The 16,977-nt window shown below is 42.0% G+C and overlaps 1 protein-coding gene across 1 annotated transcript in view; it reads left to right on the forward strand.

The window, feature by feature from the left end:
* Positions 1-16,977, forward strand: part of ATAD2 (ATPase family AAA domain containing 2) — a 33,421-nt gene that overhangs the window by 1,537 nt on the left and 14,907 nt on the right. Inside the window, exons 2-14 of the mRNA XM_075415604.1 lie at positions 3,066-3,208; positions 3,732-3,781; positions 5,194-5,347; positions 6,498-6,594; positions 7,603-7,675; positions 10,456-10,566; positions 11,014-11,122; positions 11,977-12,084; positions 12,989-13,097; positions 13,307-13,422; positions 14,406-14,580; positions 15,223-15,311; positions 15,649-15,808. Coding sequence (XP_075271719.1) covers positions 3,066-3,208; positions 3,732-3,781; positions 5,194-5,347; positions 6,498-6,594; positions 7,603-7,675; positions 10,456-10,566; positions 11,014-11,122; positions 11,977-12,084; positions 12,989-13,097; positions 13,307-13,422; positions 14,406-14,580; positions 15,223-15,311; positions 15,649-15,808 — 1,494 coding nt within the window. The remainder of the gene's footprint in view (positions 1-3,065; positions 3,209-3,731; positions 3,782-5,193; positions 5,348-6,497; positions 6,595-7,602; positions 7,676-10,455; positions 10,567-11,013; positions 11,123-11,976; positions 12,085-12,988; positions 13,098-13,306; positions 13,423-14,405; positions 14,581-15,222; positions 15,312-15,648; positions 15,809-16,977) is intronic.

Consider the following 16,977-nt stretch of genomic DNA (forward strand, 5'->3'; position numbering starts at 1 on the left):
CCTTTTTTTTTTTTTTTTTTTTTTTTACATCAGCAAGCCGTTTATTCAGCTTCTTTCATCCGTAGAGAGCATACAGCAGAAAGTCTAAGGTAAACCACCACCTGATGGGTTTATCTGCTTCCACGTTTCCAGTCCCAAGGAGTCCCATGGCAGACCCGAAGTGGCTGCTGTTCCCTTGGAAGCTGTGTGTCTGCAGGTCTATAGCCCTCCTGTAATTCCTCAGGCTGAACAGGATTGTTGTCTTGCACCCTGTATTTGAGGGCAGCGTGCTCCAGAGTTCCCTTTTTGTCTGGGCAAAGTGGAAACGGGTGCTTTCCCAGGCTGAGCCTTCAGGACTCGTCTGTGTAGGGACCTCAGCATCAGAGCTCACAGCCTTGTTGCCAGAGCACATTTATCTGTTCTGATAGTGCTTCAACACAGAGTTACTTCCCCAGAGATACCAGATAGCTAAACACAGTTTTTGTGAAAAGACTTTTTATAAACGATTGCTTATCGCTTCCTGTAGCATGAGAAAAGTAACAAAATATGAAATGCTTTCAGAATTTGAAATACTTTACAAATTCTTTCACACAGTTGCCTTATCTTTCCTGTTTGCCCATTTGCTTCAACTGAGTTTCGCTTCCTCAGTGTGTTGTGTTTCAGCCTGATAGGGTTGATGAACGTTAGTTACTCTTGTTCTGCTGGCAGCTTGCTGGAGTTAACCTGGTGGTTCTTGGTGCCGACCATCTCACCCAACTGGGATGCCTTCCTGAGAGTGGAGGACAGTCAGAGTTTGCAATATACATTGTTACTGCTTTGCCCGTGTCCTAATTTGAGACAGGATTAAGGTAAAAAGACAGTACAGAGGATAACGAACATCACAAGTATTGTATTGTGAAGATTGCATAAAAAAATACATTAAAGAAAGCAAATGAGTGCACAAGTATACATAGAAAGATTTCCCAGTTGCTGTACTTTTTTTTTTTTTTCCTAACATCTGTGCTGACACTCTCTGTTTATTCTTCTTTCAGTCTGGGATTTGGCCCAGAGATTTGTGAAGCGTGTTATTGCAGTAATCTTTTAACTGATACGGCAAACCTTTAAGGTTTGTCCCAAGGAATATTTATTTACATCTAGATCAATGAAGAAAAATATCCAAAGCAGCAGTTAAAACTTGTGTATCTTGGAGTTTAAGCAAGCTCAGTCTTCCAGAGCTGCTCCCAGCTTTGGAGGAGTAATTTCACAAGCGATCACGTATTTAGAAATAAAGACTCTTTCTTGAAAAGCCGTCCTCATTTGAAAGTGCTGTACGTTCTGTGTGGCCGTGTCTGGCAGCCGTACGAACCGCACAGATGGCCTGATGCTGCTTCCTCGCTGCCTGGTGGGGATGAAGACCCATTAGCAGGAGAATACGCACGCGCAGATGCGTATATGTAATGTGGATCCCTGTAGTGTTTGGTCTCGGGCACCCAGCGCCTCTGGAGCTGCCCCGATGCCTGCGTGTCCCCAGGGGCTGGCAGCCGGCTGGGCAGGCCCCAGAGGTGCACGACCCCCCTTCTTTACGCAGATTAGCCTTTAACGACATAACCGAATGTCATGGGTAGTTCCCAGGCATGCCTGTGGATTCTGTAGCATGATATATAAGCCACAGGCATACCAGCTGTAGGAATACTATGAGTATGTTCTCAGGTGAGAGAACTTCATTACTTCTTGGTCTAGGGTTGTTTTTTTTTTCTCATTGTGTCAGTGACAAACGCTGAAAGTATTGGTTTAAGTTTTTATATGCTCTTGTGTGTGAGTGTGCACAAAACCCTGCCTTTTTCAAATAAGCCTAGGGCTCTGTCAAACTAAAAATTAAGTTGAAAGGCTTTCCGTTACGATTTCTTTCTTAAACCTTTGAGAGTAAAAATGTGAAAGGTGACTCTGACGGACCAGGCTGCCTCTCATTAAGCTTTACGTCTCGTTACATCCATCTGTGCTGGATTCAAGAACCAGAAAATGCCTTGAGGAGTTTCATTGCGGATGCCCTGATTCAGAAGCCAGCTGTGGGAAGCACCTCGTGAGGCCTTGCTCCACCAGCCCGGAGAACTGCGGGAAGGGAGGTGGTCGTCAAAACAAGCGACGAAGGAGAGGTGATGGAGATTCTCGTCGTGCAACAAGCCTGTCTTACTGCGACAAGCTGTCCGGTGAACACTGGGAACGGCTTGTTCGAGGTTGTCTGGAGAGAAGACCGGGATTGCCCAGCTCTGTGGCTCGGGGCTGACACTTCAGCTCTCGCTGCGCAGCCCTGCAAGGGCCTTGCGTGTTCATCATCGCCCTCCTGTAGCGACCTTCTTCATGCTTCTGTCGTTGTCTCCCTCAGCTACGAATGGGAGTACCTCTTGGTAAAGTTAATGTCAAGAAGTAAAAGAATCTGGTCTGTTCTCTGCCCTTTTCAGTGCGAGATGTAGTTTGGCGTATTCTTAATGAAACTTTGGGTTGTAAACTGAACCAGCCCCCCTCTCATGGTCATCACAGCTTTCCTCCCATACTAAAAGTGAGAGTACACATCCTCCTTGCAGAAATGCCAATGTGAGCAAGATCAACAGCCATAAAAACATGTGTCTTGAGTCCCTTCGGCTTCCCGCGGATAAATGCCGTCCTCCGAATGAATTCTTTTAATGTCCCTCTGAATGCAGTCATAAATGGAACAGAGATAGGAGAAAAACTCTCTGAACTACATTTTAATCCCAGGATGTGCAAGGTCAAGCTTGACTGCTCCTCTGAACCAATTTTTAAACAAAAGGTTTTGGTTTTTTTTCAGGAAATGCTAAGTTTATATGAAAGGCTTTGTCACAACAACTTTTTCAGAGGATATTAAGCTGAAGTTGTCTAGAAGAAAAGCGTGGCGGGGGGAGCTTTAGCTTTGAAAGCCGTTTGGTTTTTTTTCCTGAGTTACTTCGTGGTGCAGAAGTGGTTCAGGGCTTACCTGCCGTTAGTTTCACCATTGTTGAGTCAGGAGAGTAAATTTGCCTCAATGAGGCAGAATTTCCTTCTTAGCTCAGCATACATGGTTCAGATAAATATGTTCTTATTTCTTTTCCTAGGAATTTTCCTCTGGCAAAATTGAATGTTTCAATGGACACTGTTTAAGATCAATGAGAAAAAACATGCCACCCAGTTCAGACTCTAGCTTTGACAAAAGCATGGAAATATTAAGTGAAAATGTCAATCGAAGACACTTTACAAGGTATTTCTAAGTGTTTGATCTCTGTTGGATTTATAGAATGAAAAGTGAAAGCATGCACAATGAGTCACATTGTGATAAATCTGCAGCTAAAAATCTGCAGGGGAATATGATTGTGTTAATGTCAATACTAGTGTCTTGGAACTAGAATCACTCTTCATAGTAAAAATCTTGTGCTTGTATAAAAAACATGCATCTTTTCCCAACTGCTTTGAGATCTCTCCACCACTTTGGGTACCGAGATACTACTTGCCCTGTTGAGACTTCAAGATACGCAGGTTGGGGAATGTCTGCCCTTAGAAAACTTTGTGCATGTGGTACGCAGCAGACTTAGGATCTGAACCAAACCAAAGAGGGCTTTGTTGTCTCCAGGCTTTTCTTGGGATGACCTGGAGCACCAGGTTGTAAACTTGGTGAAGTTTCCAGCCTTAAGGGGGAACTATGCAATGCAATACAGTATGATGCAATATAATACTTCTGTACAAGAATTATTTTCTCCTTTCCTCTGTCCTCTTTCTTAATGTAGGCAGTTGGCAAAGCTGAAATCAGGCCAGAAAAAAGAAGACTATAAAGAAGGTAAGTGGTGGTAATTCCTTAGGGATTGCCTTTTTAACCTGGTTTCTGAGAAGGGTTGTGTTTGGTCACTCTGCGTTTAACTTGGCCCCCAAAACTGCTGAACTCATCAGCCAAAATCAGCTGAAGTGGTGAGAACAGAGAATCTTCACAAAGGTAGTGAATTTCCCGCAAGTTTTATGAAAAGAGGTAGGTGCGAATAGGAGGATAGGCTATTAATTCCTTGCAGGCTTGAGGAGAGTGCAGTGTGAGTTCTAGCCTGCTCGTAAGCACTAGAAAACCTGCTCCTTAGGTCGGGTTTCGTCGTGACATGGATTTTCTGGAGTGTGCAGGACACAACGTAATTGAAAATGTTTTTTTGGAAACAGGAGGTGATACTGCAGCATTATAAATTACATTGTGTGTGAGCTAAAAGGTAATTCAGTCGTGAGATGCGCAGAGGCTGGGGAGGTGTCGCGGGAGTTCGGTGGCTTGCCTTGGAGCCGAATCGCCGTGCACAGTACGCAGGCAGGCTTGGGGCTGCAGGGCTGCTTGCTGTGGGCCAGGAAAACCCATTCATTCCTGGTTCCAGGCAGCATCCTGCCAGCCACGGGCTGGACGCGGGAAGGGGCCTGAAACGCAGCTTGTGTCCAGTAATTCAAGTCCTAATTGCACAATGTAAATCGTTACTTACTGAGGTCAAACTTAGCATCATCGTTAGTGATGATGAGATCAAAGCATAGCTGCATTTATACTCACGCAGTGACTATCTACTACTTTCTTAGGGGCCTGTCAATATTTTTAATGATAGTGCAAGTAGCAAACCCATGGCAAAGGATGCCGAGTGGTAAATACGGGGCAGATCTTTTCTTAAAAGCAGGCAGGCGTTTGAGTTCTTTGGTGTTTGGAAGTTTGTCTTGAAGCGTTTCTTAGCTTCTAGACCTTAAGTTGAATGCTGTGGTTGTGACAATAACTTCTAATTCAGTATTTAAAGAAAAAATTCTTGCAGCAGCCTTCCAGTACCTGAAAGGGACCTATAGGAAGGATGGAAAGGGACTTTTCACAAGGGTGTATAGTGATAGGACAAGGGGGAACAGCTCTAAACTAAAAGGGAGCAGATTTACATTAGATACTAGGAAGAAATTCTTCACCATGAAGGTGGTGAAACACTGCCCAGAGAAGCTGTGGATGCCCCCTCCCTGACAGTGTTCCAGGCCAGGTTGGATGGAGCTCTGAGCAGCCTGGTCAAGTGGAAGATGTCCCTGCTCATGGCAGGGGGAATGGGACTAGATGACCTTTAAGGTCCCTTCCAACCCAAACCACTCGATGATTCCATGATCCACTGCAAATTTTTTTACATTTTACTAGAGCAATGGTGAAATAAGGCAGTAACATATTTTCAGTCTCAAAATACTTTATATATTAATCCCTTTTAGTCACCAGAATATTGAAGACCAGAGCTGATGCAAAAGCTGCAGAACAAGTCCATGAAGAAAATGGAGATCTGGAGGTCCGCCGAAGCTGCAGACTTCGACGAAGTCGTTACAGCACTACAAATGAATCTGTTTTGTTCGACAAACTTATAACAAAGTAAGTGGGTTTTTTCATTATCTTGCAAAGGTACTAAAATGAGCTTTATTAGCAAGCTGTTGTGCTTTCCTCTTCTTCCAGTGCAGGTATGTCCCATAATTCTTGGTAAGATATTGATTCGTGTAAGGTGTGGGCCTTGATACTTTGCAGTGAAGCTGTTTAAGCTGTGTTTTGGAAATAGATGCTTGTGGCTGTGTAAGACTCCCAGGTCTGAGAGTGTGTGCAGGGGGAAAGTACGTGGAAGGTACTTCATGTCTAACCAGTTTGGGTACAGCCAATGTTTAAATTTGCCACGGGTGTCTTCGTTTTGGGATTGCCAGTTGCAGAGAGATCTTCATGCTAGAGCATCTTTGATGTATGGGTTTGGTGGGTTTATGTGTTGTCTTGTGAACCAAAACAATCACTTGATGTTGTGGCTTTCGGTAGATTTAATTTGCCCTCGAAATCAATTTTCTTAGCATCAGAAGCACCATCATTTTTAATTAGCTTTCCTTCCATGCTTACAAATGTTTTCATACCTCTCGGTTGAGTGAAGATACTGAGGAGAGTTGGATAGAGCCAAAGTGAAGTAGTCCAGTGTTTCTGCCTGTCTGTCCATGGCTTAATTCTCTTTGTAAGGACCAAACTGACATTGTTTTCTGAAAGATTTGCAAAGTGTAACCGGAGTGGGATGTTTTTCCAGCATATATAGTCATGGGAAATCAATGTGAAACTTATGGTTAAGAGAAGAATCAGCACCCTGTTGTCTGAGTAAGGCTGTGAACTAAAAATGGCTGAATGCTATCATGCAGATCAACCTAAGAGCTGCCGTAATTTCTTTCTGTTGTCTTACTAGGATCTTCAGAATTCTTATTTTTGTCCTACTTAAATAGATTTTTTTTTTTTTTTTTTTTTTACTGTGCTCACCGAGAGGGACAATAAATATGAAAATAGTGTAGTTTTGCAAATCCTCAAACGCTTGTTCTTAAATCTATAAGAAAATCAACATTTGACCTAATTTTTAAGTGGTGTCTAAAAACTTGGCCAAGTGTTAAGGGCTCTTGCTTTGTGCGTACTGTATTAAAATGTCATACAGATTATGTGTACTGTTTTAAATGGGGTTTTTTGTACTTGCCTATCTTTGCTCTTACATGTCAACTTTTTATCTTAGTACTGCAGAAGCAGTCTTGCAAAAAATGGATGACATGGAGAAGATGCGTAGACGCCAAATGATGGAAGACCTTGGGGTGTTCCATGATGCAGAAGAAGTAAATACTAATTTATTTTACTATTTTTGTATAAATAGTGTATTTCATATAGGGAAGTTATTTAGTTGTAATTTTAATTTAGCTGACATAACTTCTTCCAAAGAATAGCGTAGTCTAAAATAACATTTATTTTTGATCTCTAACTATAATTTAACATCTTACTAGCATGGTCATGCCACAGATGTGCCCTAAGGGTGGAGGAACTTTCTTCTTCAAAAGACCTGAAATAGCAGTTAGATGCTGAAATGCATGTCTTACACTATGCTCTCTGAATTGCATTATGATTTTTGAATGGACGCTGTATGCAAGCAGCTGTCTCTGGGCTTGGGTTTTCACTTCAAATCTTACTGAAAACTGAATTCATTGATGTCTAGTTTATGTATGTTTATTCTTGTGCAAGCTTTGCCTGTGAGCTTAAGTAGTCCTCTGTCCCTAGAGGAACTTACATTAAAGTTATATACAGCAACCAGATTTCCTCTGTTGTAGCATTGCTGTATTAAACTATGCTACTGTCCTTTTGAATGACAGGGCACTTTGTTTTTTTAAACATCTTCATAGCCTGTTTTCATAGTTCTTTTGTTTAGATCTGCATTTTTTTTTAATTTTTTTTTTAAATGAAAACAGAATTGTCCATAGCAGTTTATATATCATCTCTCAAGTGCCTCTGTGTTTTGTTTTGTGTTTGTTTTTTTTTTTGTCTGGTAGGAATTGCTTTTTCCTGGTTTCTCTGACACTGTTACATTATTAACCTGTGATTAATTGATGCACTCAGTTTTATATCCGGACAAGTATTTAGCTATCACATGCACTAAATCCTGTTTTAGAGCAGAAATCCTTGTTACTAATCATGGGTGCCAGAATAATGTTCCTGATCTCTCCTCCTGTACCTTAATTTAATCTTTTGTGTATATTGGAGTGTCTTGATGATGTTACTATATAGGCACCAAATATGCCTGTGTCAGGTTTTGTGCAGATTGGTAACTGATCTTTCTTGTTTCTTTTAATTAGGAAAACCTCGATATCTACTCCCGAGGACAGAACGAAATCCAAAGAGCTGACAAAGAAATAGCTGATAATCAAGGTAGCCTTATAGGTTAGTTCTGTTTAAGCTCTAGCCAAAAGCCTTGTCACAAGCTAAACTAGGGGGTATTTTTCTTCTCTTAAAAAAATGCGTCTTGCTCTTGACATTACAAGCCATAGACATGGACTCCAGGACTGTACTGTAGTGAGCTCAGAACAGCTATTCAGAGGGGGAAAAAAAAAAAACAAACAGTGCTTTGCCAAAACGCTACAGCAGATGGCTGTAGACAGGTGGGAATACAAAGAAATGGATGAAATTTCTTGAAATTACTCGAGACGGAGAAAGAGTGACCTCGCTGCCGCAGGAGCGCGACAGTTTTCACGGCTTTGAGCAGCACAGCAAGGTTTTTCGGGAAAGAAGGGAAGCTGCCAGATGTGTGTGGAAGGCTCCTCCCGAGCGTGAAGATCAGCAGGGGAGAGGACAGCATTGCTCATTTTTGTGTTCAGCAGGTAGTTGGTGGATGCTGCTGTCCGGGCCTCGGCTTAGGAGCTGCCATCCTGGTGCTCAGTGGGAAATAACATGAGAAATAAGGTTCAACTGTAAAAGGCCACGTTAACTTTCTGTTTGAAATGAGGGGGGGAGACTTGAAGTTTTTGAGGAGAATGATAGTTGTGATTAAGGCAGGCAGTCCAGCGATCCTTGTAGGAGCTTTCTGGATGGAACGGAATGAGCCAGGACCATACTTAAGGACAGAAAAGGATGTGGGCTACCCCCAGGGCCACCAGCCTGTCCAAGTCCTGTCTGCAGAAGCCCAGAGGAGCACAGGGGTGCACAATGGCAGGCGGGAGCAGAAACCCAAGGACTTGGCTGCTCCTCCTTGATCCACCTTGCCCGGGCCACTGCCAGGGCTGTCCCAGCAGAGCCACCAGCCCCAGTGTCCAGGCGTGAAACCCATCTGGATGGGTCATGGGGACCAGCTCCCCAGATCACTTTTGGGCTAAGGGCTTCCTGCCTGGGGGTGGGACATAGGGTGGGATGCGGGGGAAGAGCAGTTCCCACAGGGCTTATTATAGGATCTTTAGGGCAGGAACCAAAGGTGGGACAAGGGGAGGGATTTAGGTGATTTTGGGAGGAACAAGAGTGGGAAAATAGAGGGGCAAGGGGATAAAAAGGGCCAGTCGCATGTAAAATAGTTTGCTGCTTAGTACGCTTGACTGTGCCCTGCACTTGACTGTGCCCTGCGCCTGGTCACCTGTCGGACCATCAGAACTTGAATGAGAGATGATTTACACAACACCCAGGGAGGACAGTATCTTGTACATGTTACACCGACTGGGGAAGATTTGACCACTGCCAACGGAGACCTACAAAAAGGTTCAAGCTAGACATCCAGGTGTTAGTGAGCGCTGGGGTGATCTTGTTCCTCATCACAAACAGGCCAGAGAACAGTTCGTGGCCTGTTGTTAGTTCAGACCTCCTCGCAGAGCAGCGAGAGGACATGTGGAGCTGCAGGAGAAGTCCAGCGAGAGGCTGACCTACAGAAAACTACGGTAGAGCAAGGCATTAACAGGAAGAAACAGATCAAGGGTGCCAAGGGCATTTGGCTGATAAGGGACTCCATCATTTGTAGATCTGGGCAGGAGAATATCAACTCAAGGCTTTAAGAAGAGCAGCTTTGATACAAGGCATGGGCAGTCTATACGGGGAGCCATATGGCTTGGTTCAAGTGTGTGGATCTCAGGGTGCTGGGCAGGAGAGACTTGTAGAAAGTAATTATACATAATATGTTGAATGGGAAAGAAGAATATGGGGCAATTCATTTGTGATCAAAGTGAAAACTCCAATTTTAAATTGGGGAAAAAACCTAAAATATACTTTTATGATGAAAAGCATGTCAGGAAGGAGTGAGGAGAGTGTGTCAGTGTTGGTGTAAAGAAGGAGAGTGAAGCAAGGGGAGGGACTAGAGGAGCAGACAAGTAGAGTAGTTTGTGCCTTCGTGACAAAAGTGTTGGAGTACTAAGGGCTGGGGGTGTCAGTGATGCCAAAATCATTTCTCAGTTTTCCAAGTGCTGTCTGTATCTTGTGTAACTTGTCACAGTGCTTTCTGAATGCAAGATCTTTTGGAGGGAATAAAAAAAGGGTAGTGCTTTCCAAGGAATAAAATATACTTCATTTCAGTGAGCAAGTAGGTGAACAGAGCATGTACATTGCTCCCCTGGTGTCCAGCTATTAATGTGAGAGGTTGTTATTAAGAACCTGCTAGATAATTATACTCTTGTTTTTTTGCATTTTTACCATCTTTCTTGAAAAAAATCTTGAAGTTACAGAATCTAGTGGCATAAACTGTATTAATTTGACGGTATTTGCTGATTGGGGAAGTTCAAACCTGTGCCTTGCCCGTTCCTGCTCACGTAATCTGTGGCAGAGCTAGGACTTGGAGCTAGATTGCCACGCTTAGTCTTACCACTATAGAGTATTAAAAATGTTTCCTTGAAACGCTTTCTCAAAATAACAAGAAATGACTTTCTGAAATAGTGGTTTTCACAGAAGCTGCATCTTAGCTGAGCAAGATGACAGAGTTGTTGTTATTAGGACTGATGAGAAGTCACCCAGCAATTCCAGCAAGGACAGAACAATATCTAGATGTGTGCTTCTCTGTGTTTTATAATTTCTGGAACATGTCTTGCATAAATTGGTCTTCACGTTTTGCAGGTTTTCAGATCTGTTGTGTCATTAACATGAAGGTAGTAGTAAAACCTGTAGGCATCTGTGTAGTGCATTTTAAATTTAATATAATTTGCAACAGTACTAAACCAGCTTCACGATATGTTGATGTACAGTAGTTTCATCAGAAGAAAGTGAAGATAAAGATGACGATGTGGAAGACACTCGAAAGCGTTACTACTTTCGACAGAGGAAAGCTGTTGAGCGCTATCAAGCTCCACTGGAAAGTAGGTTATATGCACAGTTTCTCTTAAAAGCTGATTTTGTACATAAAGATATATACATATACTAAACTTCTATTTGAAATTGCTTGCCTTCGTTCTGCAAGTAAATTTTATTAAATGCGTGTATCCTGTGCACATTGTATTTCTTTGCCGTTTGGCATACTTATTGTTGTTTTTCAGTAAAGAAATGACCAGTGTATCCTTGAAAGAACAGTAATTAAACAGACTTGATAATCTTACTCTTGTGGTTTTCAGTGCTCCTTCAAAAGCAGGTGTGTGTGTTTTCACTTCTGTGCACTGATTCAAAAAAAATCCCGCCCCCCCCAGTCACTTGAATCTTCCACTGGAACTGTGGATGGGTGAAACACATCACGTTTTCTGCCCCTTTCATTATCCTGCTTTCTCTGAAAGTTGTTTGCAACATTATTCTGAATTCTTTGCTTTCAACAGAACCAAGACAACGTAAGATATTTTTTTCGAGCCGGTCTTCCCCTGTCAGACAGAGATACTCCTTTAGAAGTGCTCAGTCACAAGGCTCATGCTGCAGAAATACCGGCAGGTTGGTGTGTGGTTTCGCATCTATCAACAGCGCTGTCAGTCCCGTTACTGAGTAACGCTTTCAGGGGGTTTGGGGTTGGTGGTCATTCCAGATGAAGAGTGCGATTATTGCTGTGGTAGTCTGAGGGTCTAAAGAAAACAAATACTAAGGGCGGGGGGCGGGGGGAAGGCAATACTTTTTGTTAGCCAATAGATTTTTGAAAAAGCAGTAATTGTGGTCACTGATAAGGTGATGATGGAGGTTGTGGCTGAGATTGTGTAACTGAAGTTCTTTTGCTCTGGAATTGAAGCCAGAATGTCCCTCTGAAAAATCTGACACTACTTAATCTTGAAGGATACAAATGATTTCTTAAGACTGGAGACAATTTAGTTAGAGGGAGAGCCTGTGTGGAAGTTCTAATGGATTTTTTTTTTTTTTAATCACTCAAATACGGATTCTGGTTTCTCTTTGGAACCAGTTAATGTTTATGTATGAATCCGTAAACAAGACAAATGCTAAAAGAAATTCTAAATTATAAATTGCAGTAGTAATGACAAAGGGGTTTTGGATGCTGTAAGCAGTTAGAGCATGGAGAATGCCGTCTCTTGCTAGCTGTGAGCACTTTCTTTAGCATCCTTGAAAGCAGACAGTTACGGAAGGAGGAAGGGATTTTGAAGCCAAATTTTTATATGAGTTTAAAAGGCTTATGTTTCACAGAGTGGATACATAACTCTGAGTGAAACTGTATTTTTGTGTGTGTGTGAGAGGGAGGGATGGGACAAAATGAGTAGGTTTTTTATGAAATTTGTTGGGAAATAATGAAGCGTTCTGCCTTCCTAAGAAAAATTAAATTTTGTTTGTTTAAATGTTTGCAGACGGAGACACGCAGTCCACAACAGTGACTCTACATCCTCTTCCTCATCTGATGATGAAGAGCATTTTGAGAGGCGCAGGAAGCGCAGCCATAGCAGAGCTTTGAGAAGGTTCATGAAAATGGAGAACAGGGGAGGGAGGGGTCTACCTGGGAGGAGTTTGCATCTGCCTAACCCTGAAGTGTTACTCTCTTGTACGCTTTCTAAATTGTGGCAATATTTAATCATACCTTTTGGCACTGACAGCTGTAACTGCACTCTCTAAAACTGGATTTTTAGAATTGATTGTTGATCAGCAGTTTGATTTGTAAGTGGGAATAGGGGGAGGAAAACTTTTATGTAATTTTTTAATGTGAAATTGTACTGCTCCTGTGCTTTACAGTAGTTTGTTCAGAAAGAAGACCACCATAACAGAAAATGTTATAGAGGAAATGATGGAGGTTTTGTTACTTAACAAATGCTCTAGAAAAAGTATTTTGATAACAGACTAACAAATAAGCTTTCAGCTTGATGTCTCTGATGTGTGTCCCGTGGCACACAAACCCCAGAGTCCTCAGGATGCACCAGCAGTGATTGGCAGCCTGTACGATGTTAATCTGCATGAAATAAGTATCCACTTGGGCTGTAACTTTTTGAATGTAGGAGCAAAAAATCTTTAAAAGATGTTGGTGTGTTTTGGGGGGGGTTCTTCCATCACGCAAATCAATGTCAGTTCACAGTCTCCGCATCCGGAATAACTTGTTCTAAGCTTGCATTCATGCGTGTGCTGTGTTGACTAGCATGGATATTTGTGTTAAAATCATTAACTCAGTTTAATGTCTGGAGCGCCCATTTTCCTTTATTTACTCATGGACATTAAATGCAAAAGAGTTTGAAGGTATATTTAACTATTTAGGAAGTTTATGCTCATTTATAAGGTCTTCTGCATTCCCTTGCCATGATGATGAAAACAAAAATCTTCTAGCTGCACCTGAAGTTAGAAAGTGCCTTTCTCTTTGTCCTTAATTCAAATCAGGTGTCTTCCACTTAACTTTGGGGAAGATGAGTTAAAGGGAATTCACAAGGATCGAATGAAAATCGGAGCAAGTCTGGCTGATGTTGATCCAATGCAAATAGATTGTTCGGTAAGTATTTCTAGTTCATTGTGTCAGTGTTGGTGAAAGCCTTCAGTAGCGTGCTGCCTACAGATGCCTTGGTTTACAGTTTTCTGTGGAGCAATTTGAAAATTGCCCAGGACATTTCCTTTGTGCTGACAGATAATTTCTGATGGAACCTTATCGAGGTTGCAGCTTGCTTTAACTTATCAAATGTGTTCTGTTGGATTTATCTTTAGGTACGATTTGATGGTGTGGGTGGTCTTTCTGACCACATTTCAGCTTTAAAAGAGATGGTCGTTTTTCCATTGCTTTACCCAGAAGTCTTTGAGAGATTCAAAATTCAGCCTCCAAGGTAACAAAGATTGTTTAAACCTGAAAATTCTAATTGGAATTATCTCCTGGTAGTCAACTGTAATTTGTTTCTTTGAAGTCCACTTGGCTCTCCCACCAACTCTGTTTTTGAAGTGCGGAAGTATCAGTTTTCCAATGGATAGGACTTGCAACTAGAACCTTGTAGTGTTTGTTGTGCTTGGGTTAAGTAAGAATCGGTCTGCTCCTTACCCAGCTAAACTCATTGTGCATTATGAAATGCAATTATTAGAGATTTAATTGTTGACTTTATAGGTTTTTGATCAGCAAAACTCAATCATGGTATATTGAAATACAACTTTAATTTCTTTGCTTTCAGTAACGTTAAAAGTATTACAAATAACAAAATGAAATCTGTGTTTTGCTCCGTTATTCATTGAAATGCTCTTTGAAACAGCAGTGTATTGGCTTTTCCAGTTTATGGCTATATTTATCTGGAAATGCAGAATACCTTCCCAGCTTTAGAATTCCCCAGAAACCAAATCCAGTAACTTAAAGCTTTTCAAGGGAGAATTAAATGCTTCGCTATCAAATCTTGCCTTCTGTGAACACAAGAATGAATGTGCAGTGTCTCGCTGAAGAGTAAACTGCTGATTCGCACGTTAGCCCAGTCTCAGATTCTGTGCTGACGTTTGTTCTTGTTTGGCTCCGCGGTGCTGTAACCACCCCTGTTAGTTTGTCAGCAGCTCTGAAAGGGTCCTTCTGGGATACTGTGATCTTTTCTCGAGGTTTTCTACATCTGCGTTGTCCTCTGTACTCTTTTTGTTTGCTGCCTTCTTGAATTGTGTAGGAACACAAAACCTCCATCTGTTTTGACTTTTCTCACACTTGAGCTGCTACCACTGTCTAATGCATGAAGTGCTTCGGTTAGGAGAGAAGAGTTGGGTCTTTTAGGGGTGGAGGTAGTAAGAGCTACTTTTCCACCAGGCTTTTTTCATAGGTGAATCTTTTTTCTTTCAATTGCAGAGGCTGTCTATTCCATGGTCCACCAGGGACTGGAAAGACACTGGTTGCTCGTGCACTTGCTAATGAATGTAGCCAAGGTGCCAGGAGAATAGCCTTTTTTATGAGAAAAGGTGCCGACTGCCTGAGTAAATGGGTGGGAGAATCTGAACGACAGCTTCGTTTATTATTTGATCAGGTAAGGCCAAAATGCGCTGTGTGTTCTGTCCAAGTTGTAACTGTCATTTTCTGTGGTCAGTGTTTCTAAGGAGAGCTCACTCATTTTTTGTGTTTCGCCAGTTCTTTTCACTGAAACGGGATTGTCAGTGTTTTGTTTTTCAGTGGGTTCTTAGGGGCTTGAAATCTCAAGATGTATTGTGAAAGGTTAATAAAACAAATGAGAGAACCTCGCAAAGCAACCCCCTCCCCCAGCCTCAAAAAAAAAAAAAAAAAAAACCCAACAATACAGCCACAAAAAAGGCTGCAGGAGGCAGGAGATCGTGGCTTTAGATCAGAGGGAAACAGATGCAGGCTGAAAGCATGGTCGTTTGAATTCAGAATGGAAGGTTGCTTCCAGAAGCTTAAGTCCCGGCTCTGTTTTCGGCGGTTGCCAAATAGCTGTAAGAACTGCTGTGATTTGTTCCCTGTCACCCCGTCTCGGCAGGCTGACATAGGCTGCTGTCTTGTGTTACTCATGCCACTTACTCCATTAACTCAGTGAGTAGAGATCCCCAATGCTAGTGTGAAAAATCTAGCGCTCCAACCATAATGTTTTCCATGCATTTTCTCTTTAAAATGGTGCTGTTTTACTTGTGTCGATATTCCTGGGTTTTCCTTCTAGGCCTACCAGATGCGACCTTCCATTATTTTCTTTGATGAGATAGATGGTCTTGCTCCAGTGCGGTCCAGTAAACAAGACCAAATTCACAGGTAGTACATTTTTTGTATCTACACAGAAGCTGCTTGATCTTTGTGAAAAGAAGCCCACAACCTATTTAGCTTAATGTGACCCATTTGTTTATCCTGAAAACTAGTAACTCAGTGCTACTAAATGTCAGATTATTTTTAAGCAATAATTGAAAACAATTCACTAAGCTGGATAACAGCATGCGGTCTGTGTTACTTTGTCTGTTTTTTTGAAGTGCTAAAATGAGTATTTCACTAACCAGCATCTCATCAATAAAAGCTTGTCATTTTTGAGAGATCACTGGAGAAGGTCATGTGTAGAACGTAACAAAATTTACTAAACTAGTAATTTTTCTTTTAGCTCTATTGTATCAACACTTCTGGCACTTATGGATGGCTTAGACAGCAGAGGAGAGATTGTGGTAATCGGAGCCACCAACAGACTGGATTCTGTAGATCCAGCTTTGCGAAGACCCGGACGCTTTGATCGAGAGTTCCTCTTCAGCTTGCCGAATAAAGAGGTCAGAACTTCAACTCAGCCTTAATGCTGAGGTGGCAAAGTCCATCTTTATGATAGAAGTACCTGACAATGCAGTATCACGGAGCAGTTAAAGTCAAAATCAGTGTTGCACAACTTGGGTGAAGGAGGGCTATCTGGAGAGACTGTGTTGTACTGTGGAGGGCAGATCTGGTACTGAGTATGTAGGATTCAGCTGATTTCAATAGGGAGTTGGTTTTATAATTAGTTTTGGTTTCACTGGGACCAGCCAGGAAAATGGGATGTTGCTAGTCCCTGAAATGTGTAAGTAAGGATGCATGTCTGAATTAGCTATCAAGTACTGCAATCTCATCTTGAAAATGAAAGACATGGTGTGTGCACAAGAATTCCTTTCTGCTGACAAAAAACTCTTCTTAAGGCTGGTGCTGGAGTGAATTAAAATTTTTTCATTCCCCAAGTGGTTCATGTTTGCTTCCTTATTTCATCCACTTAGGCACTTTGCTCCTGAAGTGCCTTTGCTCTCAGTTCTTGGTTTGTGAACAGATAGTAGATGTACCTGCGTTGGATTGTTCCCAGGCTGGGTATCCTGGGAGACACCTACACGTATTTTCGGATCTGACCTTCTCACTGGCACTTACTAACAGGGAGTTGGACAAGGATGTGGTACACTGCCCAGGTGCAGGGTTTGGGAAGCTTCTAGTGCAATGGCGACAGCTAAGCAATGAAAAAATACGTATCAAGCAACCAAAAAATATTGGGGGGGGAAGATACTGTGCGAAACTGGAACCCTGTTTTTGTGGTTTTTCTCTGGCTGTCACTGATACTTGTTTTACTACTGCTTTTTGGGGAAAGGATAAAATGCTTGTTGGGTTGAAGGCCAGTAGAAGTGCACCAAAGAGTGTATTTAACACAAACATTTGTCTCTGGCTTTTATCTGGTTTCCGGGGCAGGAGAGGAGGTGCCATGAAACAGATGTACTAGTGTGATTCCCTCCTGGGGAAGAATTCTAGAAATCTGCAATAATTAATCTCTGTAGCAGGAAATACTTCAGTGAAAGTCTTAAGATCAGAGAAATTTGAGAGAATTTTCTGTGATGAAAAATCGCTGTTTGCAGAGAAGTTTTTTACTACAGTTTTTTTTCCTCAGGGTCATTAGGTTTGATACTTGTGGAAACTAACTTTTTATGGAAGC

The sequence above is a fragment of the Opisthocomus hoazin genome, chromosome 3 (assembly GCF_030867145.1).
Source record: "Opisthocomus hoazin isolate bOpiHoa1 chromosome 3, bOpiHoa1.hap1, whole genome shotgun sequence".
In the NCBI taxonomy this organism is placed as follows: Eukaryota; Metazoa; Chordata; class Aves; order Opisthocomiformes; family Opisthocomidae; genus Opisthocomus; species Opisthocomus hoazin.